Consider the following 24,792-nt stretch of genomic DNA (forward strand, 5'->3'; position numbering starts at 1 on the left):
GTTGTATATTTTGCTATTCAGGGCTCGGCCACAGGGCAGATCATGTAAACAACTGCTTGCTTATTCTGGAAGTGTGTGTGCTATAGTAAACGGCGCTCTGTGATAGGAATAATAGGCTGTATCTGTATGGCCAGCGGAGAGGGGGCTGGAGCTCACTTGGACTGCCCGTTATGGAAGACGAGCAGCGGGATGATGAGGGGAGACGGTGGACATGAAGGGGTTCGCCTCGGGATGCGCAGTGAGGAGGAAAGACTCCAGACTTTCACTAACTGGCCCAGAGATGCGCCCGTGAGCCCCGCTGAGCTGGCCCGGGCTGGCTTTCACTATCTGGGATACGGGGACACGGTGATGTGCTTCTGCTGTGATGGGGTCCTGAGGCACTGGGTTCATGGAGACACTCCGTGGGGGGAGCACGCGAAGCACTTCCCCACGTGCGGCTTGATGATGGGCAGGGATGTGGGCAATGTTCCGCTGGGCTCGTCCGACTCTGTGGATGGGCAGCTGTTGAGTCAACTTCAGCGGCTGACCGTGGACGAGCAGGTGCAGTACGACCAGGCGGTCTACCCGGAGATGGAGTCCGAGGACACCAGGTTGTCCAGTTACCACAACTGGCCCACAGGAGCATCTGTGCAGCCCGGCGCGCTGGCGCGAGCTGGCTTCTTCTTTACAGGTCCGTCTCAGACTAAAGGGACCACTTTGGTCTTTGAGAAATGAAACTGACATGAAATTTCACAGGAACATTATGAGTGCATATGTGGTTTCGATTCGGACCTTAACTTAGTTGCTTGCTTCTGTTTTCTGCGCTTTCAGTCACGCGCACGGCAGTCATGCGCGCTGTGAATGAAGGGAATGAACTAGAGAGGCCGCGAGCGCAGTGCAGTGAATCGCGTGCCACTCATTATTCTGAAAGCAATAGTGTTTCTGCCTATTCCTTATACAAATCATATGCTTTCAAAATTGCAATATCATTGAACAATACGATTAATTGTGTTAAAAGGAAAGTTCACCCAAAAATTGAAACTCTGTCATCATTTACTCACCCTCAAGTTGTTCCAAACCTGTATGAGGATCATGTTGAACACAAAAGAAAATATTTTGAAGAATGTTGGTAACTAGACACATACAGTAGCAAAAAAGTAGCGGGGGAATACTATGGGGTCCATCAACTGTCTGGTTACCCATATTCTTCAAAATATCTTCTTCTGTGTTCAACATGATACAGGTTTGGAACAACCTGAGGGTGAGTAAATGATGACAGAGTTGACATTTTTGGGTGAACACTCCCTTTAAAATAAAGTCAAGTGTATTAAAATAAAACCTATATGTTAATTTATGTGTTCATATGTTTATATTACATTCTATTCAAAATTCTCAACTGTGTTGACCACTTTAAATGTATTACTGATAAAGAACATTTAGTTGGAACTCAAAACTGAATAGAAATGGCAAAGATGATTGTATGCAGTTTTATATATTTTACTCTCTTATATATAGTTTTTTTTTAGAAGATGGTAATGAGTGATTGTCGTTTTCTTAGGTCATGGTGACAATGTGAAGTGTTTCTTCTGTGATGGTGGTCTGAGGAACTGGGAACCGGGTGATGACCCTTGGGAGGAACACGCCAAATGGTTTCCACGGTGAGTTCTGCTTAAGACAGGAAGTTTGTATCCCACATTTAAATAAGTACTAAAGAGTGAAATTACAAACATGAATGGATGATGTTTTATTGATTTTAGTGCATGAATGCTCATTATTAATTTGGTCTATCATGTGCTTCCAAAGATGTGAATATTTGCTTCAATCCAGAGGACGGGAATATGTGAGCAATATCCAGCAGTCTTACTTCAGCATGAATGAGAGAGTGGTAAGTAATGATGATGCATCGTAGCATCAGTTTATTGTCAATTTGACAGCTATGATTGCCATGGACTTTAAATGTTTTATTTTGTTTTAAAGGGTGGATCTCTATCATCAACTGCAGGAAACATTACATCAGGTGAGTCACGCCATCAGTTCTTTTAAAGGTGTAACAGCGCAGGGGTTTTCAAATGTTTAAATGCTAAGGACCCCCAAATATGATGATCCTGCTATGTATAATGGCAGTCACTGTTCAAAAACAAAATAGATATTAGACATACAATTTAAATTATTTTCAATAAAATCAGGGTTTTTTTATACTTAAAGGGGTGGTTGAATATGATTTCACTTTTCTAACTTTAGTTAGTGTGTAATGTTGCTGTTTGAGCATAAACAACATCTGCAAAGTTACGACGCTCAAAGTTTAGAGCAAAGGGAGATATTTGCTTTTAAAGAAATTACACATAAGCTACATAAATTCACCAACTAACCGTCCAGAAATGTTGTCTACATGTTGTCACTTCTTCTTGAGTCTCTCCATCTTTCTGACTTCGGTTTGAACATAAAAGGCAAAAAGTTTTAGAAATTTTCAGTGCGTGTCTGTGTGAGGTAAAAGGACACAAGCTCTTGAAGCTCCGCCCCCTGTGCCGGGAGCATCACCTCATTTGCATTTAAAGGGACAGACACAAAAACGGTGCGTTTTTGCTCACCCTCAAAAAGTGACAATTTTGACATGCTGTATAAAAATATTTGTGGGGTATTTTGAGCTAAAACTTCACATACTCACTCTGGGGACATCAAAGACTTATTTTACATCTTGTGAAAAGGACATTATACCACCCCTTTAAAAAACCACATCCTAGGGGGCCGTTAACATGACAGTTTTCAACTAAAAACGGAAAAAAATGTATGTGTTTTGGCCGTTCATTTACACGACAACAGCGTTTTTGTGGCCCGAAAACACTAATTTTTGAAAGCGATTTTTCAATGTGTTGACTTAATTTCCACTGAAACAGGAAGACAGGGCGGGGCATATCGAACAGCTCCTCCCCTTTTTAAAAAAAAGGTTGGTGTCCACAGGCCCCGTTTGAAAACCCCCGATTTTAAGAATTGTCTGCAATTCTAATGTCCCGTCAAATCTTCCTTTGCTGTGCGTCGTGCTTGTGTTTTATGGACAAACAGACTCTTATGTGTGTTTATTACACGGCTTTCTGGAATATTTGATTCTGATTGGTCATTCACAGCATTCAGTTATTTCTGAATAATAACCATTGTCCATGACACAGTATAACAAACTGCTTGTCCTGGAAATCCATGTTTCCAACATAGCAGTTCATATGTTCTGTCTCTCTGCAGGGAAACAAAAAAAAAACCAGTTCAATATTTCCTGTATTTATTTTTGGAGCAAAGAGCCGTGTAATAAGCAGGATAATATCAGATTGCGTTTTATGCTGCTATGCATTTTATGTTATTCCTCAGGAGTTGTTGTTGTTCCAGCTCTCACAATTTTCTTTTCACTCAGACAAATTATCTTCTCTTCTTCTCTGTCCTCACCAACTAACAATGATCAGTGTAACCCTAACTCTTTTTTAAACTCTTTTGTGATTTTTGAAGCTTTAAATCACTGTAAGCTGCTGGCAAACAAACATACCTGAACTGATTCTTTGCATAAATCACAGAATACATGACCTGCGGAAATATTTTGCTCTCACTCTTAGAAGGAAGGGTTCTATATAAGGAGAAAAGACTGCATAATACTTTCATGTTTAATGGGTTATTTCAATACTCATAAAATTGTATTAACCCAAAGGAATAAATGAAAACTAAATCCATAAAATGATTCAATCTACGCCTGACAGAACCCTTCAAGGTTTTGTATAGAACCAAGAGTGTGAATAATATCTTGAACACCCAAGCTCTGCTTATACTTCTACTTGCGAGGACCAAGAAAATACCTTTTTTTGAACATTTTATCGCATTAAGCAAACGACTACCCCCTTAAAGACCCGTTTGGCATGTCTGTGTTCCTGCTGGCAGAGGTGTTGGGTGGGCAGAGCTCAGTGGCGGCAGCCATGTTGTCTCCTGTGGTGCAGGCGGTGCTGCAGATGGGCTTCCAGCGCTCACTAGTGGAGAGTCTGGTCCAGTCCCGCTTCTTACTGACCGGCTCACACTACACCTCAGTGTCTGACCTGGTGACCGACGTCCTGCAGGCCGAGGAGGAGGAGAGGCAGACCGGGGAGCCCAGACCAGGTGTTTGCAAACTCACCCCTCATTCAAAACAGAACAAACCTATATTTCAGAACCTAAAAGAAGTCAACATTATGTTTTCATTATTTAAAAGCATTGTTCATCTGAAAATGAAAATTCAGTCATTATGTACTATTTACCCTGGTGTTGTTTTAATGCCACATGCCCTTCTTTCTTTTTTGGACCACAAAAGGAGGAATAAAAAAACAAAACTCAGCTTGCAGATGTTCATATAATGGCAGTGACCCTCACAGGGAACGTTCTCAGAGCGTTCTGGCAAGGTTCTCTCCAGTAACGTTAATAGAGGATTGAGATTGAGCATTTATGCATCCTTCATGAAACACTTTTTTTTTCTGAAACGTCAGATGTTTGTCTAACATTTTTCAAACGTTACTATCTTCTTGTTTCTGACCATTCTGAGAATATTCAAAAGTAACATTCACATAATGTTTTCTCTAAAATTTGCGTAACTAAGAAAACATTATTTTTATTAAGATTTTTTTTTTTTTTTAAATGCCGTTATGAACATTCAGAAAACATTAAGGCTGTCAAATCGATTAATCATGATTAATCGCATCTAACATAAAAGTTAGTGTTTATATAATGTAAGTGTATATATATATATATACTTTTATGTTAATTGATTTGACAGCACTAAATACCATTCGTAATCGTAACTTAAATGAACATGCCGACTTTTTGGGACTTTAGCTTATTCACAGTATCCCCCAGAGTTAGATAAGTCCACACACACCCTTCTCATCTCCGTGCGTGCCGTAACTCTGTCTGACGCACCCACCGCTAGCCTAGCTTAGCACAAAGACTAGAGGTAAACGGCTACAGCTAGCACACTGCTTCCAATAAGTGACAAAATCACTCCGCCCAAGTAGCAGTGCTTCGCTTTCTGAGAATATAGTTCCCAGTATGTATATACGGTTAGAAGATGGCTGTGCTGTCTCATGTGACCTTGTTATTTGAACACGCTGTGACTATCCAAATCACAAACATGTAAATAGGAAAATGTTGGCGTTATTTTTTCACTTATTGGGAGCAGTATGCTAGCTGGAGCCGTTTACCTCCAGTCTTTGTGCTAAGCTAGGCTAGTCAGACAGAGTTACAGCACGCACGGAGATGAAAAGGGTATGTATGGACTTATCTAACTCTGGGGGATACGGTGAATAAGCTAAAGTCCCAAAAAGTTGGCGTGTTCCTTTAATGGGAACGTTAGCAAAACATTTTTAAAACATTTTTGTTAGCTGGGTACGCAAAGCTATCGTAAAAATCCTCATTGCGATTTGTGTCATTTTTTTCAAGTGTTCTGTGCACAAAATTAGCCTTTTAGGTTCCACGGCGCTAATTTTAATGTTTTTCTATGTAAACAAGTGCTAGATGGACACATCTGATTATTGCATTGCTCCACGCCTTTTTTCTTGCATGAACTGTCAAGAAAATGACAAGATGAGATGCTTTTAAATAATGGCTTCTTTTCCATTCCGCCTGCACCTTGTGTTTGTATACGTATGGTTTGAAGTGACTTGAGATTTAGTAAGTAATGAGAGAATAAAAATGTTATTGCGTGAACTACTTTAATGTAACCTTCAGTAATGCGCAAGGTAGGTTTCTTGGAGAGTCTTGGAGACGTTGCCTTCTAGATATAGTCTATCTCAGTTTTTCTGTTTCTTCATGTAATCACAGACAGACTCGATGATGGTGAGATCAGATCATACCGGCTGTTGTCAGACAAAATCTCACTGGATTATTAATGGCAAAAGCAATGTTTGGAAATGTAAACTGACATTTTCTACTGATACACTTGTTAAAGACATAAATAACTGGCTTAAAACCATTTTTTGGTGAAAATACTAACGTCCCTAAGACTTTTGCACAGTACTGTATATTGATAGCCATGTGTTTTTGATTAAAAAAGAAATGTAATAAAATGATGTGTGCCGTTCGCTCCTCTAACGTGTGGATGGTTTGTTCCCTCAGAGACTGTGGAGAGTCCGAGAACGTCAAGAACGCCGGTCTCAGTCAGGGAGAAAGGTCCATATTAACATGCTCTCATTGCATGTGTGTGTGTGTGTGTGTGTCTTCTTCTTCTCTCTATCTAGCCTCTGGGATGGAACAGATCGCAATCTTCTTAATTGACCCAGGTTGAGTTGAAATGTCAGTGTATTTGTGTTTTTCAGTGCGATCCGATCTGAGTCCAGAGGAGCAGCTGAGACAGCTTCAGGAAGAGAGGACCTGTAAGGTGTGCATGGACAAACTCGTCTCCATGGTCTTCATCCCCTGTGGTCATCTGGTCGTCTGCACCGACTGCGCAGCCAGTCTGCGCCACTGCCCCATATGCAGAGCGGTCATTCGGGGAAGTGTGCGTGCGTTCATGTCCTGAAGGGCAAACGCATACACAGCAACACACTCTGTTCCATACTGTGTCATTAAAGTTTTTTAAAGAATATGCCATGCTGAAAAATACTATACAAATAGTGTAGTAAGACATATTGCTTGTAAAAGACTTGATATTCAGCTATATATTAAAGCTACAGAGCTCCAAAAGTTGCAATATGAAACATTAACATGAATTTCAGAATGTCTTAGTATTTAGTTTTTTTCCTCCCTTGATTGAATTACATCACTTCATCTGTTAGAACATCTGACCATCTGCACAAAAATCTACTTATTTGATTTGTGATCTAAAAAAAAAAGTGCACTTAATGATTTCATGTAATGGAAATCCTAAAACTTGATCATTTTCAGGTTTAAATTGGATTTTAAATATTTTGGATCCCACTGTACATCAAGTTCTGGACAACAGGTTGATTTTGTGTCATGACAAAGTGAACAGCTTTTTGAGAATCTTTTTTTCTTAAAAACATCTTAAAAACATATAAAATGGAATTTATAAGAGATCATATTGTATAATAATCTTATTTTATTATTATATTTTCGTGAATAAAAATGATTTGCATTGCACTTTGTCTAAGCTCTGCTTGTGTTATATATTACTCACTAGTTTGACCCTAGCAGTAGTTGTGAAGTACCAGTACCAGTGGTTTAGATCTCAGCTCAACTTAAGTGATTTTTTTTTATTTTATTTTTATTTTTTATTGCATAACAACATACATATACAGAGGAAACACAATGTATTATTATCTATTACATTCATAATAGCATCAAAGAAACAATAAAATTTAAAAAATAAATAACACGGGAAAAAATTACAAAGAAAAGGATTCAAAAATTTTATACATCTGTTTCGCTTTTTTATTTCTTAAGCTCAATTTTAAATAATATAATGTTAGGTTTATTATTTGTCCATTTCTGCTTATGTATATGGTATTTTCCATACATAATTATTAAGTTAACAACAAAATTTTGTTCCACACTTTTATTTTTGTATGCTCAACTTTAGTGATGAAACAAACTGATCTCCTCGAAGCTCGTAACACCACACGCCCCCTGCTGCTCAAACTTCTGTAAATGCAACAAAACTTTTTTTTTTTTTTTTTTTTTTTACAAACCACTTTCTTGTAAGTGTATGCTATTAAATACAATCTACAAACCTTCAAATAGTATTTGTGTAATATATATTTGTACCGCGCTCCAAAACACTGAAAACAACCAATGAAGGTTTCATGAAGCAGTGTTTCAAAAGAATTTCTGCCGTTATTTACTGCTGTAAATCGATCTAACTGGTGGAGATTTCCGTGCAATTCATAGTTTCACTATCGACCTCGTCAATGGTTGCAGTCGCAGCCCTATAAATGCCAGAGATTGGGTTCTAAACTATAAAGCTAGGATGACCACTTCCCCGTTTTTTGGTTTCCTATTCCTTGTTTTACAGCACGTTCAAATAGAAAGAACGACAATGCTTTTGTATGATGCTGAAACATAAAGGATGCAAGCTGCCGTTAAAAACATAGACAGTAAAAGAAAATTAAATTATTAAAAATCATTGATGAAGAAGAAGCCTCGTGCTGCGCGCGCACGTGGACAGTGCCGTCATCAGCGTTCTGTTCACTGATTGGATACTGTTATTGTGTACGATCCGAACAGGAACAGCACCACACAGTTAGCAGTGCGACTGAAACACTTCACATGATTGCCAGTCTGACCTCAAACCTGAGCAGGTGAACTGAGCCTAAATATTATACAGACCCACTGTAAACAAGGAGCTTCAGTGGCCCGGGAGTGGCCCGCGAACATCAGGTATGCCATAACTCAACGCATACACGAGCTAGTGTTGACATGTAGTGTGCTGTCTTCTGTAAGAGTTCGTGCAGTTGTGCCATGTCATGATGAGTACATGTTTCTGATCATTACATCACTGCAGCAGCGGGTTATGTTGTGTACAGTCTCATTCATTCATCTGCGAGTCTCTAAAGCCACTTCCCTTTCTCACCAGTACAAAGTCCGAGGAATGGAAGTTTAATAATATACGATTCATTGACAAATAAAGGTTAAAACGGATGCAATGCTTATTCTTGAGTAATGAACAATGTTTAAACAAGTTTCAGTTGTTAAATAACATTTCAAAGTGTTTCAAATTCGTTTTTTTGACTGTTTTTATGTCAGGCAGGCAGTACAACCAAATAGTTGTACCACCTGACATTTAAAAAGTGTATCAACCTGGTAGGTTGAACCTACCCATACTTGAAATTAGCATTCATACTAAATATGTTTTATAGAATTAAGGGATTTATGTCATGAATTTATCAAATTATTTTAAAAGGAATTAATGCACTTGGACACTCAAATATGCACGTCATGTCATTGACCCATAAACAAAAAATGATATTATCATTTCATGATATAATCTTTCCAAATAAAAGAAAAACACATATCTGAAAGTCTGTATCTTACTTAAAAATACAGATTTCTTGTGAAAATCTGTGGCATGACTAATGACTACAATGTGTTTCATTCTGATTGTAGATTCTCTGCTATGTCTGCCAAACTGGAGGATGTCCTGAAAGATGAAAACCTGATCAAAAATATAGAAGAGATCGCAAAAGACACAGCGCTTTTACATGGGGTGTTGATGCGGACCAAAGAAACGCCAAACTCTCCTGAAGTAAGAGCACGCCATTGTTTCATGTGCTTGAAAGAAATGTCATTTAGACATTTACGAGCACTGTTCATCCAAGCTGCAAAATCCCACAGAGGACAGTTTTGCATTGCAAATCGAGCTAAAGTAATGAAACTCATGCCACTATAAATGCAGCGACAGGTTCCCGTTCATGTAAGGTGGCACTGTAAACCTAACCCAGATCTAACCAAGACTCCTAGATAGCCAATTATTCCATAAATACAGGCAAAGATGATTTTAAATGAGCGTTAGCATTGAAACACAAACTGACATCTCGTCACAGAGTTTACCGTTGATTCACAGCCACGTCTGGAATTCTGTTTGTCCTACGGTCGTGTTTTGTTTCTGGATTATGGAGGGTTAGTTCTGCCCCGTTGAGTCGATGTCGAGCAGAAACCCCTCGCTCAGAGAATCAGGAGTGACTGAAGGGCTCTGCTGGTGTCCATACATGCCCAAATAAATGTGTGTTTGTTGACAGGTGGTGAGTTATGCACCGATCACGCTGTTCCCCACACCGGTGCCCACAGCACTCTTTCATCAGGCACTGGCAGTACAGACACATTTTAACCGGCTGGTGGACCGGGTGAGCCAGGATCCCACCTTTCTAGAAGAAACTCTGGCCAGGTATGATACAATTGCTCTATTGTTGGGATTTACTAAATTAATAAATGCATTTGTGAATTGATAAATCTAATAATTAAGTTAATAATTCAAGAAAATATTTTAGGCCAAAGAGTTGTGGCTGACTTTTTTTGTTTTTAAGGAAGCCTTGCCCTGTGTAATTGCTAATTCAGTATCCTTTTTCTTTGTACATGGTTAAGCTTTACAATAAGGTTCATTAATTAACAGTAGTTAATATATTAGCTAACATGAACTAACCATAAGCAATAATCTTTGTTAACTTTAGTTAAAGGATTAGTTCACCCAAAAATGAAAATTATGTTAGTAATTACTTAGTGAGACAGCTCTCAGATTTCATCAAAAATATCTTAATTTGTGTTCTGAAGACGAACGAAAGTCTTACGGGGTTGGAACAACATGAGGGGGAGTAATTACTGACAGAATTATCATTTTAATAAAAATACAGCTGTTCATTGTCTGTTCGTGTTAGTTCACAGTGCATTAACTAATGTTAACAAGATTTTAATAAAGTATTAGTAAATGTTGAAATTAACATTAACAAAGAATAATAAATGCTGTACAAGTACAGTTCATTATGAGTTCATGCTAGCTAATGTAGTTAACTATACATTTTAATGGTGTTATTTAAATGTTCTCCTATCTTGTTACCTATCTCCTTATATCTTAATATGCACAGACAATCAAAATATTACTCTGATTGTTTTGTGAAATCATGACACTGTAATAACACTGACTCTGCAAATAGGATGAGGACAATCTGTCCGTCCAAACAATGGCAGTTTTTTTTAAACTTGTTAGTATTTTGCAATTCCATCTAGTGCCACTAGAGGCACTATGTCATATAATATTTATTTATTTATTCTTCAACAGCACTATCAAAGTTGACGATTTTACAGCCAGACTTTTCAGCATATACAAACAAGTTCAACAGGAACATCTACCCCAGGTATAATCATTTACCAGTGGTTTGTTGATTCATTTTTTTTTTAATCTACCATGTTACACATTAGAAACTTTTACTTCACTGTTCATGTTCTACTATAGATGTTGTACAGCTGACTTCATATAAACGTAACATTAATATAACCTAAGTGCACATGTTCTTTAGATACACATATTTAAACTATACAGTATCTCATGTCTTCCCCAAGTCAATAGTGCTGGGCCTGAATCGCTCCGATTACATGTTGGACCACAGACCAGGCGGCGGGACGTCTCTAAAGCAGATTGAAATCAACACTATTGCTGCAAGTTTTGGCGGTCTTGCTTCTCGGACACCAGATGTCCATCGGTAAGCTCTAATAAGTAACTCCGCTAGAGGAGAGTGTGTTTTAAAATGATGCACTGGTTTATAACTGAATGATGTTTGTCGTCAGTGCTGTGATCAACTGTTTCTCAATCCTGTAAGACACATCCTGAAGGTCGCAAACCTGCCAGAGGAGTGTGATCGTGTTCTGGACAACAACCCAGCGGCGGGTCTGGCGAGAGGTTTGGCCAAGGCCTGGCAGCTCTATGGATCTGAGAGGTGTGTTAAACACTCTGCCTTGAGTTAGACTTTTCAATGTTGTGGAATGAAGTCTCTTCTGCTCACCAAGGCTGCATTTATTTACAACATATGTTGTCCCTTACAGGGCTGTGGTTATGTTTCTGGTCGAGGATGTTCAGAGGAATATTTATGACCATCGATACGTAGAGAATGAGCTGTGGAAAAGGTATTTAGTCAGATTGTCAAATTGTCAAGCTATTTTACATAGTTACTATGTAACTACTATGTAACTACATTAGTAAGTACTGAGTAGCTGTCTGGATTCTACTGCCTGTTATTAATAATACATGTTAATTAGTGGTGTTTGTGAAGCGAAGCATCTTTTATAGGGGCAAAAGTGAGGATCTGTTGTGTTATATGTACAGGAATATTCCGGTAATAAGAAGACAGTTTGAAGATGTTTGCAGAACCGGATCTCTGGATCAGAGCAAGAGGCTCTTTGTGTGAGTGATTGTGATTCAGTATCACACATTTCTCATCTGTCCAACACATTAATATTAGCATTGTACAATACTTGAGAGCAATGTTTAGTCAAAACTAGGGGTGTAACAATATACCGTCACAATATATCGCAATACAAATGTGCAACAATATGTATCGTGGATAGTGACAATCTGTATTGTCAGAGTTTTAGTGTCAGTGCTACATTATATAATGTTGAATATAATGCAATGGGGGAATATTTGTGGCTCCTGATAATGCCAAATGTCTTACGTTACCAGTAAAAAGCGGCCTACGTTATTTTAAATATATCTTTTTTTTTTTTTTTTTTTTTTTTTGGCCCACCACCACCCCCCCTCTTCGGAGGACAACTTTATTGTTTAATAAAGCAAATTATATACACAATATATTACAATACTGACGACAGATTTATATACAGTGCGTGACCATTCAACCAATTTAGTAAGACCCTGGGAACATGAGGGAGGGGGGGGGAATTATAACACCACGAATAGAGTGTAACACATAACATATAAGACATGACAAGGTGATAGACAGACAACAGAGGGACAAGACAGTTGACAAACACAAAAACGTATTATTATTGATTAAGTAGAATGATCTTAAGCAAATTTTATTTGTTAATCTAAGATTTATATTAGTTGGTCATGGCTAGGGTGTTTGAGGGGAAAAAGGGTTTGGAAACATGTTATGCATAAGTGTATGCCTATGTGTATGTGTGAAGTGATGGCTGCAAAAACAAAAGTTGGTAATGTACACGGCTTGTAGTTATGTTTGTGTGGTATTAAGAAATGTCAAAAAAGGTGACCAGGTGTCTTCAAAGGCTGATGTCTGCTTCCTTCTGTATGCATTGTGTTTTTCCATTGAAATGTATTCTGAGATTAAATTTGTCCAGTGTTTGATGTGGCAAGATTTTTTTGATTTCCAGTTTTGGAGAACTACTTTCTTAGCGACAGCTAGAGAGATGAGCAACGGATTCCTGTATTTTTGCGGGATATGGATTTCGGAAGAGTCGCCTATGAGACAAAGTGTTGGTGATGATGGGATTCTGTGGCTCAGGAGAGTGGACAGTGTCTCAGTGACTGTAATCCAAAAAGAGTGAACTGGTTGGCAGTGCCACATGGCGTGCAAATAGTCGTCTGTGCTACCCAAAGTGCATTGTGAACAGATTTCGGTGTTGTGTAGGCCCATTTTGAACATTTTATTTTGGGTGATGTGAGTTCTATGAATGACTTTATATTGTATAAGCTGCAGGTTTGTGTTGTCGGTCATGGAAAATGTATTTCTACAGATTTGTTCCCAGTACTCAGGGTTGGAAGAGACGGCCAGGTCGGTTTCCCACTTGGCTGTTGGGAGTGTTATTGTTGTGTTTTGGTTGGAGATTAATGTATATAGTTGGGAGGTTAATTTTTTGAAGTTATTCATTTTCAAAATTTCTTCTATAAGCTGGGAAGGTTGTAATGTATTGTTGGTAAGTGTGGTTTTATCTTTAATTTGAAGTCTAAGTTGTTGATATTTAAGGAATTGTTCTCTCCCAACCCCATATTTCCGTGTGAGTGTGTTAAATGACATGAAATGTTGGTTCTCAAATAAGTGGTGAAGATGTGTGATTCCTTTTTGTGCCCATGTGGGGAAATAAAGAGGTTTGTTCTGTATCATGAATTCTGGGTTGTGCCAGAGTGGGGTGTACCTGTTTAATTCTAGTGATGATTTTGTGATTTGGTTCGTTTTCCACCAGGCTGTCAGAGTTGAATGGATGGTAATGTGTTGGCAGAGGTTGGATTTTTTGATTGATTGTGAAAGGAAGGGGAGATCTGCAACTGAGATATTTGTGCATTTGTTTTGTTCCAGTTCTAGCCAAGGATAATTATGCTTGTGTATATTGATCCATTTAGCTAGGTACTGTAATTGATTAGCCAGGAAGTAGTGATGAAAGTTTGGTGCCTCAAGCCCCCCATGTGATTTTTTATTTTGTAGTGTTGAGAGTGATATTCTGGGTTTTTTATTTTTCCAATAAAATTGTGTTGTTAATGAATTAAGAGTTTTGAACCATTTATCTGTAGGATATATTTTAAATATATCTAGTGAGTGACAGTGCAACCATATTCGTCTAAAATAATAATGCCAGTATTGTCCTGTGCATTGGGTTACCAGCTCCAAGTCCAAGCCCATTCATTTACACCCACAACGTTATACCAAATTTAGCATTTAAATCAACAGTGCATTTTTTGTAAATTTTTTATCATATGTCTTGGAGTATCGCAATAATATCGTATCGTGATATGTATCGAATCGTGACATGAGGGTATTGTTAAACCCCTAGTCAAAACATTTACATGACTACTTTTTCCAACTTCAAGATTGAAATGTTGTCAACTGACAAACATGTCAATAAAGGCCTAATTTTTCAATTTCTGCAGAGATGGCCGTGAGATAGCCATTGTTTACTTCCGTAATGGATACATGCCCCAAAACTACACTTCAGAGCGGGTGAGGACATGGAAATGTATGGACATTCTCAGAAATGTATGTGGTGTGATCAGTTTTGAGTGTTGAGTGTGAATCAAACCCGTATGTTTCAGAGCTGGGAGGGCCGTCTGATGATGGAGCGCTCTCTGGCCGTGAAGTGTCCTGACATCAGTACCCATCTCGCTGGAACTAAGAAGGTGCAGCAGGAGTTGGCCCGGCCGGGGGTTCTGGAGCGCTTCTTCCCTGACGAACCTGAAACAGTTGCTCAGATTCGGGCCACTTTCGCTGGGCTGTACACCCTGGACATGGTAGAGGAGCAGCACTGTAGACGTGGGGTGCTGAATCCTGCTTGAGTAGACAGACCCTATGATCACAGACAACTCTAATGAAATTTAAAAATGACGATACCAGCATTTCATTGAACAAATTCTTAAACACCTCCGATTGGCCATTGTGTTGATGCGCTCAACATAGATGTCTCATATCTCATGTGGCACCACAGAGATTTATGGAAAGATGGCACATCTGTATTTACACAGGAATCGCCATCATAAAGCTGCGGTCACATGATTATAGCACACACAATTTCTACGCACACGGCAACGCTCGTATCTGCCACGTGTTGCCACAGAAATGACATAAAAGTTTATTTTTTCTTATTATTTTCTTATAATGATATGCTAACCTTGTTAGGAACTAAACTTTTATAAAGTTTGAAGATCAGAAGCAGGATTGAGTACCACTGTTGACTACTTTTTTTTTTTTTATGAAACCGATTTTAAATGGTCGACCTGTCTTTCCCCAGGGAGAAGACGGTGATAAAACGGTAGCAATGGCTTTGGCCAATCCTGATCAGTATGTGCTGAAACCTCAGAGGGAGGGAGGAGGTGGGTATTCACAAGTCATGTCCTGTGTGCTCGCTCACAGATATATCACAAACACTTGCTCAGAGGTGTCCTATGTCGCAGGCAACAACATTTACGGCAGTGAGATCTGTGAGGTGCTGGAGAACTTGAAGAACTCCAGTGAGAGGACAGCCTACATCCTGATGGACAAGATCCAGCCCGTCCCTGTCCAGAACTACCTGCTCCGGCCCGGAGCTCCTCTGAGACCGAACTCCTGTCTGAGTGAACTAGGCGCGTTCGGAGTGTATGTCAGGTGGGATCAGTGCTTCAACAAAACACATCTTAAAAACACAGGGTCCTATTACACATCCGACGCAATGCAGCGCCAGGCGCGACGCAAGTGTGTTGTGCTAGTTTCAGCCCGACGCAGTTATCATTTTCACATCCTGCGCCATGTTGTTTAAATGGCAAATACATTTGTGCGCCCATGTTCTGAAAACGAGGTGTGTTCAGGCGCATTGTTGGTGCGCTGCTATTTTGAGGCAACTGAAATAGACTGCACCATTGACCAATAAAAACTTGGTCTAAAGTCAATGGCGCAATATATTTTTTTTGTCATTTAAAGAGCGCGTTAGTAATATGCGCCTATAGGTGGGTGCACAACGCAAGCTTGTCCCATAGATAGTCTGCTTGCGTGCTTTAATGGAGCAGATCCAATTCCTCGCTAGAGAAGCGTTCAGTTTTTCCGCTTGCAAATTCCGCCATTAAAATGGCGAATCCGCCATGGCGTGAGCACAACTGTCTTTTTAAGGGAATGGGAGATGAGACTCTGATTGGTTTATTCCACATTATGCCCAAAACACACCCATTACTCATTAAGAGAATAGGGACAACCCTTTTAGACCATGTGCTTAGATCGTTAAAATAGTGCTCACAGTGTCACAGCAAATCACTGCATCTTTTTCACACACACAGGAAAGGCAAAGACATGGTGTTTAATGAATGTGTGGGCCACCTGCTGAGGACCAAGAGCTCTGAGCACGCTGATGGGGGCGTTGCTGCAGGAGTAGCAGTGCTGGACAACCCACTGTTGGTCTGAACTACAGCACCACACACTGGACCGGAGGAGAATCACATACCACTGACTTCCCATGAGTCCTTTTCTGTCTGGCATCTGTTTTATCTGAGACTAGTGTTGAATATTCCCTAAAGATGCAGTAGTGTCGATCAATGGGGAACCTTATGACTGAACCGCTGATTTTGTGTACATGTTTAATACCTCATTCAAGGATTCATTTGTTGGAGTGTGTGAGTAGTCAGATGTTTTATAAAATATTTTTTTCAACGACATGGTTTTTTTTTCAGTTGCATAAATTATTAACTGATTTTATTAAACCACACTGGTAACTTTCCATTGTAACCAGCATTTATGGTCAAACAATCAGATAGTAGGTGATGATAATGTTTATGATCATGATAGTCTCAGTTAAAGCTGAATTGCAGCACAAATGTTTTCAACATTGATAAGAAGACATGTTTCTTGAGCAGAAAATCAGAATGTTGGAAGGATTTCTGAAGGATCATGTGACGCTAATCCGTGTATCATTCATTCAGTCGTTTTTTGTATTTAATATTTAAAGTAGAAAAATGAGAAAACGGTTCCTTTTTCGTTTTTTTTATAATAAAAAAATAATAATAAAAACACAACTCAGCTTGATTTTTCGTTCTGAGGAAGGAAAATGAATAAACAGCTTGAATATTCGATTTCTACACATGGGCGGGAATGAAACACCCCTACCTTGGAACGAAAAATCTAGCTAAATTCTTGTTTTTCTTTTAAACTAAATAATGAAAAATTAACCGTTTTCTCATTTTTCTACTTTAAATATGAAATCAAAAAACGACTGAACGAATGATACACGGATTGACGCTGAAGACTGGAGTAATGATGCTGAAAATTCAGATTTGATCACAGGAATAAATTGCATTTTAAAATATATTAACATAGAAAACTTATTATGAATCATAATATTTTCACAATATTACTGTTTTTACTGTACATTGTTTCATCAAATGAATGCAGTCGCAGTGAGCGTAAGAAACCTACTTCAAAAACATTACCAACCAAACTTTTGAACGGTAGTGCAAGTAATTGTGGAAACATTATGTAATTTTAACGAAATGTTACAAAAATCATTAAGATGTTCTAGAACCATTTTCTGGAGATTATTTTTAGCATTCACAAATAAAGAAAAAATCTAATTCCACTCAAATATCTTTCTGAAATCCATGTTTATTTCAATCTCCACATTACAGCCACAAGAAATCACACTCTCATCACCAACCAACCAAACGAAGTCAACACCGGAAAAACCTCCATCCTCTCGTTCATTCACTCAACTGTCACTGTCAACTTCCGAAAAACAATAATGTTTCCAATAAAGCAAGATAGTACAAAGATGATACAAGACATGCATCAAATCTCATCCAATGAACAATGAAAAGGTGAAAGGGCTTGACGCAATGACAAGACCTCAACAGTTAAACAAGGCAGAAAGAGAATCGTATGATGTATGTTTATGTTAAAGCTGTATTGAATAGCGGGATTATTGTAAAGATGCTTTTTGAACTCTGAAATGTTTCGAAAGTTACAAAGAGAGTAAGTGGAGTTTTTTTTTTTTTTTTTTTTAATACACATTTTCTTGGTTGTATAGCTTAATATCCTGGCCGAAGAAGCAACAGGCATTCAGTGAAGTTCGAATAACGGGGAAAAGACAGATAAAGGTTCAGACGAACTAACATGAAGTCATCTATCGGAATGTGCAGGGCAGGAAGACGCAATGATCCACATAGCAACGTCCCTCCTCCTCACAATAATACATACACACACGCCATGATCGCGTATAAAACGCATCGATGCAAGCGTCAACTGAAAATGAAAACGAAAGAAAAAAACACTGAGTGGTTCAAACTACTTGATATGAAAGAAAATAAAAGACCGAAAGAAGTTTGTGTGAGAAAAAACGAACTCAGATCAAAGACGTTTCATTTTGTTGATTTTTTACATTCATTCATGCTTCTACCCCCCCCCCCCCCACACCCACCCGTTTCCCCTCAGCCCAAAATATACAATGATATTATATTCATTACTTTAAAACAAAAAAAAAAGTCATTTTCACTCTTATGATTTTACTATTATATTATCAAAGTCTTGGCAAAGAAGCCTTGAAATTTATAAACGTATTTAACGCGTCACTGTCTGACCGCCTGATTTTTGATGCCTAAAATCGTCCCATGACTCTTTTCCTATAAAGAAAAACAATGTTTAACATGAGAAAGGATTTTTCGTATAAATCGAGACAGTGACGTTCCCTAAAAACGAGGCTGAAGGCCCGCGGTAGCATGTCGCCGTCATGAACCGCGAGGCCGTAAAGTACCGCCACGTAAGCTTATAGCTGCGAGGTCAGCGGAAAGACCCCGTCCCTGACCCGATGAAGAGAAGCACGGCGGTTTCGCTTTTTTTAAAAACTTCAATTTCTGCGTATAAAAACGGTACATCAAAAATATACGTTTTGTGCAGTACAAGTTAGTGCAATTACATTTTTTCCCTCTTGTTCTTCTCATTGGCACTTAGTGAAGGTTACGATCATGAGAGGAACGCTCTTTCCTTTCTGACCACTAAAGAGAAGACAAAGCTGCTCTAAGCTGCGATTGGACAATATACTTCGATTGATAAGATTCGGTCATTTGGCAATTAGGCACTTGCCCAGTTGTTTCTTTGAACCTCTACATTTTGATTGCCAGTTTTGTTTGGTCTGATAAAAGCTCAAACGAGATTTAATCTTCAACCTGGAAGGCGGAAAATAACGTGTCAAATGATTAGGATTAGAGTTTCTTTTCAAAGGAATAATTCACCCCAAAATTGAGTGAACTTTATCCTTCAAGGGATAATTCACTCAAAATTTGTCGTTCCAAAACATTTTTCAAAACACAAGAGAAGGTATGTCGAAAAATGCATCGGTGTTTTTGTCCATACAATGAAAGTCAATGGGGTCCAATGTGAGGTTTCACCAAAATCATACAGATTTGGAACGAGATGAGGGTCACTAAACGATGACCGAATGTTAATTTTGGGGTGAACTATCCCTTTAACGATACAGATCACATTCACATGTCCAATGACTATCAGTGTTTCATTTCACTGCAAAAAAAGGATTTTCTAACTCAGTATTTTTGTTTTCCAGTATGAATATCTAAACATTCTTTAAGTAATAGTTTAGGAAAATGAAAATCCTGTCATCATTTACTCACTCTCAAGTTGTTCCAGACCTGTACGAGTTTCTTACATCTGTTGAACACAAAAGAAGATATTCTGAAGAAAGTTGGTAACCAGACAGAGAGTTTTTTTTGCTACTATGGAAGTCAATGGCTGCCGTCAACTGTCTGGTTACCGACATTCTTTAAAATATCTTCTTTTGTGTTCAACAGAACGAAGAAACTCGCACAGGTTTGGAACAACTTGAGGGTGCATAACTATCACTTTAAATCAAGATATATTTACTTGAGAAGCAACATAATTTAATCGTCATGTTTTCTGAAAAACATCAAGTGAGTTCATGCTTAAAACAAGAAAATTGCTTTTCTGAAACATATTTTTCAGAAATTAACACTTAACATCGGGTCGTTTCCATTCTTAAGTAAGTGTATCTTGATTCAAGAGTTTTTAGAGATTAGTAATGGAAAACAAGCCGAAAATACAAAGCAAATCATTTTTGGCAGTGTAACAGCTCAGAGCTGCTTGGCTCATATTGAGAGGGTCTGTTTACATGAAGACGTCAAATGATCACCTCCATATGAAAAGAAAGCACAGTGGAAGACATCTACATGTTAACAGAGCAAGCGTTTCCTTAATGTGAATAATATCCATAAGCTGAATGAGAAGCGAATAATTCCTTAGGGAGCACAATGTGGCCCGAAATTGCCACAAAGACTCCGCGATTGTGTGTTTGTGTGGAAAACACTTGATTTATGGATCACATTAGACTGGGATGTCCTGTTGGGATGACGGTTAAATCTGAAGTGTGGCTGGTTAAAGTGCCTGCCATTGAATTAATACTGTGGACTGACAGGAATAAACCTCATAGCTTATATAGAGGCAGTTGATCTGTGAGGGACAGAATGGTTTCGGTGCGTAAGCGCAGAGAGAGACCATTTTACATTCCTGCACTCGCGCTGCTCGCGCTGAAGTACACAGAGGTCTCTCTCCGTAAGGCTCATTCTTGTTTAGAGGTATTACTTTAGCAATGTGTGTCGAAACAGTTCTTGACTATTAAGCGGAAACGCTCACCGTGTACGCGAACGCGCCGATCCCAATGCTAAACTGCACTCTGCTTTATCGAAATAGAAAACTAAATGATTTTCATGGCCGTTAAAAGTGCTTGAAGGCAAAATAAAGCGCTGAGTCCAGAAACAGTTGGATTTTGAAGTTTAGGCTGAATGACGTCCGTAAATGAATTTTGAGATTCTCGTGTAAGAGGGTTAACTGTTTAAAATACTTAATACCCAGTCAAAATAGCTTACAGAGTTTTAAACAGTTAAACTGCTATGTATAAAGTCTGCCACACTTAAAATCATGGAAAATCGTTAGCTGTATTCCACAAAAACATGAAAGTAAAATAAACTGCCTGAAAATTCTGCTTTGATTGTTTCATTTCTGGATTACTTGTGAAAAAGTAACTTGTTTTTGCCTTAATACGCAATGCAGCAAAAGCCAATAAGCTTTTTTTCCCCAAAGTATTTTCCTCTTTTTTGCTTTTTATCAGTTTTTTATTCTGAATAGCAGTCTCGTTGTTCCACTGTGGAAGCGGTAGGAAAAGAGCACCCCCTTGTGGCCTGGAGGAATGAGTGACATTTAAAAGGCCACACGCCTCAGACGGCTCATCAAGTCCCCCCTGTGAGAGAGTGCAGGAGATATCGGTGCTCAGTCCGTGGAACAGGCGCAATAAAAGAGCACGTTTCGAAGCGGGCTAAAGGATAAAGCTCAGTCAGTGAAGCGCTGGCAGGCCTTCTTCCAACGGCACGCTGTGCACCACAGGTCCCTCTTCTCCATGCCGTACACCTTTCGGCACTTCTTGGCTTCGCCGCGTGGTTTCCTGGGGAAATAGTTCACATAGTTTGGGTTAGCTGTGATGCAAGGCTCCAAAGTCATCACGCAGGCATGAGCCCGGCGGACGGGTTACCTGGTTCCAGTGGTGGCTTTGGAAGCGGAGGTGTTGTTGGTGTGTGCTTTGCTGACAGTGGTGTGGTTAACAGGTTGTCTCTTCTCTCCGATGCTCACAGTGCGGATTTGAGTCATCGGGCCCTGCAAAGGCATTGTATGTTAAAGGTGATCTGTCCTACACAAAAGCACAACCAAATACACAAGAAGTGAAGACGTGCTTACATCACAGCTGACACTTCTACCATTCATAGAAGTGTCTACCGTTTGGGGTCGGTAAGATTTCTGAAAGTTTTTGAAACCATTTAAATTAACCGTATTATTCTAGCTCCATGCATTCTTTCTGTATCAACTCTTGAATGTGGGTAAGTTTAATAAAAAAGCAACATTTTGAGCAAAAAGCTGAGAAAATCACGTTTGTGTCGAAGACCACATTCAGATCGGATTCAGAATGAAGATCAAAACACAGATGGAGTAGATCGAGTCCATCAACACCCCTAATGCTTACACAGTCCTATAGCTCAGTTCAGTAACAATCCTATTTCATTCAGTAACATTAGGCAGTTTAAAACTTATATGCAGTTTAAAGTCTGATGATCGCATTATTTTACATGTGCTTCTATCACTTGTTTCTGCTTCTTCACATGTGTTTTTGATCATGAGATTCAGTACTCATTCAGGAGATGTGTAATAGCGCCCCCTACCGTATAACAGTGAAAACACGGATTGCCAGTCAATGCCGGGGAAATATAGACGAATCCGGCAAAACTACCGGAAGTAAGCGGGCGCCATTACTGAGCTGTTGCTGGGTAGCGTTGCGCCATTGCCTCCTATTGGTTTGGTTGCGTCCACTGGAATAAACAGCCCGCGATTTACGACTGTCACTAACGTTACATCTACAACTTTACTATTCTTCCTCTGCAGAGTTATTTGAACAGTATAAGTGTTGTTAATGGTCTGTGAAAATCGGACAGGTCCTTTAAGAACTAATTTATCATCTGGTAGAGTGTGCATTATTTGACCAACCCATAGGCTACGGAGCTTAGATAATTTTTTTGACCCTCTATCAGTGACCTGTAGTTGGCATTTTGTTGATCATCGGATGCCAGGCTAAGGAGAAAATATTCTTAAATACCTTTAAAACAACCGAAGGGGCGCGTTGGGGCAGTAGTAGCATTACTGTATTTGCTTGACTGTGATTCTGAGAACCAACAACGCTAGCAGTTAGCTGTACCTTACCCTTTCCTTTTGAAATGTGAAAATGAGATAAATAATGGTCAAAAATGAAAAACATGAATTCGTTTATTTGATATCATTAATTTATTTATTGTTGCCAAATGGACAGATCTTTTAATAGTTTCCTCGTTAGTTTGCCTAGCTAGCATAGTTATTGCCAAGCTATTTTCATAAATAATCTGTAAGATCGTTTGTACCTTCATCTGTGACTGGAGGCCACTGTCTAACATCATCAACCCAACAAGTCATACTGCCTGGCTGTAGCTGTCATCGAAGGTGCGTTTGCGTTATCACGGAGGTTTGTTTACATAGGCTACTAGTAACAGCTCAGTAATGGCGTCGCCACAAGATGGCAGCCTACACAGAACGCTCGTCGGATTCGTCTATAGTTAATATATTTTAAAATGTAATATACTCCTGTAAATTTCAGCATCATTACTCCAGTCTTCAGTGTCAACTGATCCTTCAGAAATCAATCTAATATGATGATTTGATACTCAAGAAACATTTAACTGCTTAATATTTTTGTGGAAACTGTGATACATTTTTTTCCAGGATTCTTTGAAAGTTTAAAAGAACAGCGTTTATTTAGAATAGAATTGGTTTGTAGCATTATAAACGTCTTTACTGAATGAATGGTTGTGAGGGAGCATGAAGAATCATTTTCACACTTGAATTGACACTCTCCAGGACCTTAAATTCACTGAAAGTCTTTGGGATGTGCTTTGGGATTTGGGATTAGGTCAATCCAAGATCTTGACCTAAAATTGATGCACCTCTTGATGGAAATAAATGTTGTGATGTTATTTCCATCAAGAAGTGCATCCATTTTTGGTCAAGATCTTGTGTGAAAATGATTCTTCCTGCCATTCTCCCAACCATTCTTTCACAGTTTGAGCCTGATGAATCTTGACATTGTCATCCTGAAATATGGCCATGATGTGTCTTCCTACATGGTTGTTTAAGAAATGAAAAGCTACACACTCCAGCAATTAGGGTTAGAAGAACTGTTGCCAAACATATAACATGCTATAAACATATTAATCACTGCAATAATGATCCAATCATAAGACTTAAGCATTTGCTAATTTAAATCCAAACAGCGACTCTGTTTTTTTTGGCCAGGCAGTGTGAGATTTCTGCAGTTGTCAACCTGTAACGGGTTTGGAAGCTACTTTCTGCGTTTTGCAAAAGCATCTGAGACAGGAAACCAAAAGTCATGCAAGTGCAACTTCTGAAAGACCCCAAGAGACAGAGAAAGACAAGCTGGGAGTGACAAATGAGACTCAACCAAGCTTACAGGATCACTGCCCCTTTCAACGTTTAGTGAGCTCAGTCTTTCACAAGATGATAAACGCTGTTGACTGAGTCTCTGAGAGAGAGACTGTGAGAAAACAAGAAAGAGAGAGAAAGAAAGAAGCCATCTCACCGGTAGACCTTTATATATGACAGGGGGCGACTGCCAGGATACACTAATCCTATCCTCACTGTGAGGCGGTTCAGAGGGCATGCTGGGAATGCTGACAGGGGTTGTAGCCTGAAAAACAGTGTGTGTAAGAGGCGGTATTAGCAAAGCCAGCGGAAAGATGAAGAGAAAACACTGTTAAGTACATCCACAACCCAGCGATAGCCAAGACTCGACAGCTGCCTCAAAGACTCGATCATGACAAGCCATTAGAAATGAGACGGTCTGGTACTCAACCTATCCAACCTGGTCCTGAAACCACAGCCTTTGCTGACCTCATCACACTGACCCATAAATACATCAACAAAATAGACTCCAGCAATTAGAGAGACACATGTATATGCAGAAGTCTGGCTTTGATATTGAACAGAGCCCTAAATATGGTGCGCGAGCAAAGGTCAAATATATAAATCTCTGACCGTTTGAAAGATTTTAGAAAGGTCATTCATTCCGTTTGGACAGAATTTCTCAAGAAACTCCTGCAAAGTTCTGTAAAAATGTCCTTAAAACAGTGCACTTGCAAGAATATATATTGAATTTGGTTTCTTACTGATTTGGCAAATGGTTTTTAAATAATAAACCCAACAAAATTCAATGAGGTTTAGGTAAATGTCATATTTATCCCCCCCGCCCTCTCGTTTTTAAGACCGTTAAGATTATTTGCATTGATACATTTGCATGGATATTATTGCCGACAGTTAAGCAGAATTCCTCCCA

The 24,792-nt window shown here is 39.1% G+C and overlaps 3 protein-coding genes across 5 annotated transcripts in view; 2 read left to right on the top strand and 1 right to left on the bottom strand.

The window, feature by feature from the left end:
- birc7 (baculoviral IAP repeat containing 7) lies at nucleotides 1-7,082 on the top strand. 2 transcript variants are annotated; one of them, XM_081386945.1, is made up of 7 exons: nucleotides 1-670; nucleotides 1,538-1,637; nucleotides 1,783-1,864; nucleotides 1,957-1,996; nucleotides 3,895-4,107; nucleotides 6,094-6,147; nucleotides 6,294-7,082. In XM_081386945.1, the coding sequence occupies exons 1-7, from the start codon at nucleotides 127-129 to the stop codon at nucleotides 6,494-6,496; spliced, it is 1,236 nt and encodes a 411-aa protein (XP_081243071.1). In that variant the 5' UTR covers nucleotides 1-126; the 3' UTR covers nucleotides 6,497-7,082. The 2 variants fall into 2 exon arrangements, with proteins under 2 accessions (XP_081243071.1, XP_081243072.1); XM_081386946.1 differs by lacking the exon at nucleotides 6,094-6,147 and having other exon boundaries at nucleotides 69-670; nucleotides 6,294-7,076.
- A 1,007-nt stretch (nucleotides 7,083-8,089) lies between these two features.
- On the top strand, nucleotides 8,090-17,434 carry gss (glutathione synthetase). The gene is made up of 13 exons (XM_081386947.1): nucleotides 8,090-8,313; nucleotides 9,040-9,178; nucleotides 9,672-9,817; nucleotides 10,706-10,781; nucleotides 10,987-11,126; nucleotides 11,244-11,360; nucleotides 11,467-11,547; nucleotides 11,747-11,824; nucleotides 14,264-14,333; nucleotides 14,426-14,620; nucleotides 15,118-15,199; nucleotides 15,281-15,470; nucleotides 16,133-17,434. Exons 2-13 carry the CDS (start codon nucleotides 9,050-9,052, stop codon nucleotides 16,254-16,256), a joined length of 1,428 nt encoding a protein of 475 aa, XP_081243073.1. The 5' UTR covers nucleotides 8,090-8,313; nucleotides 9,040-9,049; the 3' UTR covers nucleotides 16,257-17,434.
- A 412-nt stretch (nucleotides 17,435-17,846) lies between these two features.
- slc2a4rg (SLC2A4 regulator) overlaps nucleotides 17,847-24,792 on the bottom strand; it is a 74,085-nt gene continuing 67,139 nt past the window's right edge. Inside the window, exons 7-9 of one of the 2 annotated variants that reach the window (XM_081386948.1) lie at nucleotides 24,040-24,147; nucleotides 21,397-21,518; nucleotides 17,847-21,309 (exon numbers count right to left, since the gene is read on the bottom strand). In XM_081386948.1, coding sequence (XP_081243074.1) covers nucleotides 21,198-21,309; nucleotides 21,397-21,518; nucleotides 24,040-24,147 — 342 coding nt within the window. In that variant the 3' untranslated portion in view covers nucleotides 17,847-21,197. The remainder of the gene's footprint in view (nucleotides 21,310-21,396; nucleotides 21,519-24,039; nucleotides 24,148-24,792) is intronic. The other variant, XM_081386949.1, reaches the window with a different exon arrangement.

The sequence above is a fragment of the Scardinius erythrophthalmus genome (assembly GCF_964197995.2).
Source record: "Scardinius erythrophthalmus genome assembly, chromosome: 15".
In the NCBI taxonomy this organism is placed as follows: Eukaryota; Metazoa; Chordata; class Actinopteri; order Cypriniformes; family Leuciscidae; genus Scardinius; species Scardinius erythrophthalmus.

Bases quoted from the DNA above. Each gene is read 5' to 3' on its own strand.
- gss (XM_081386947.1), top strand. From the start codon at position 9,050: ATGTCTGCCAAACTGGAGGATGTCCTGAAAGATGAAAACCTGATCAAA. The intron at 11,127-11,243 runs GTAAGCTCTAAT...CAATCCTGTAAG, and splicing joins CGGACACCAGATGTCCATCG to ACACATCCTGAAGGTCGCAA. The intron at 14,621-15,117 runs GTAGAGGAGCAG...GTCTTTCCCCAG, and splicing joins GGCTGTACACCCTGGACATG to GGAGAAGACGGTGATAAAAC.
- birc7 (XM_081386945.1), top strand. From the start codon at position 127: ATGGCCAGCGGAGAGGGGGCTGGAGCTCACTTGGACTGCCCGTTATGG. The intron at 671-1,537 runs GTCCGTCTCAGA...TCGTTTTCTTAG, and splicing joins AGCTGGCTTCTTCTTTACAG to GTCATGGTGACAATGTGAAG. The intron at 1,865-1,956 runs GTAAGTAATGAT...TTTGTTTTAAAG, and splicing joins TCAGCATGAATGAGAGAGTG to GGTGGATCTCTATCATCAAC.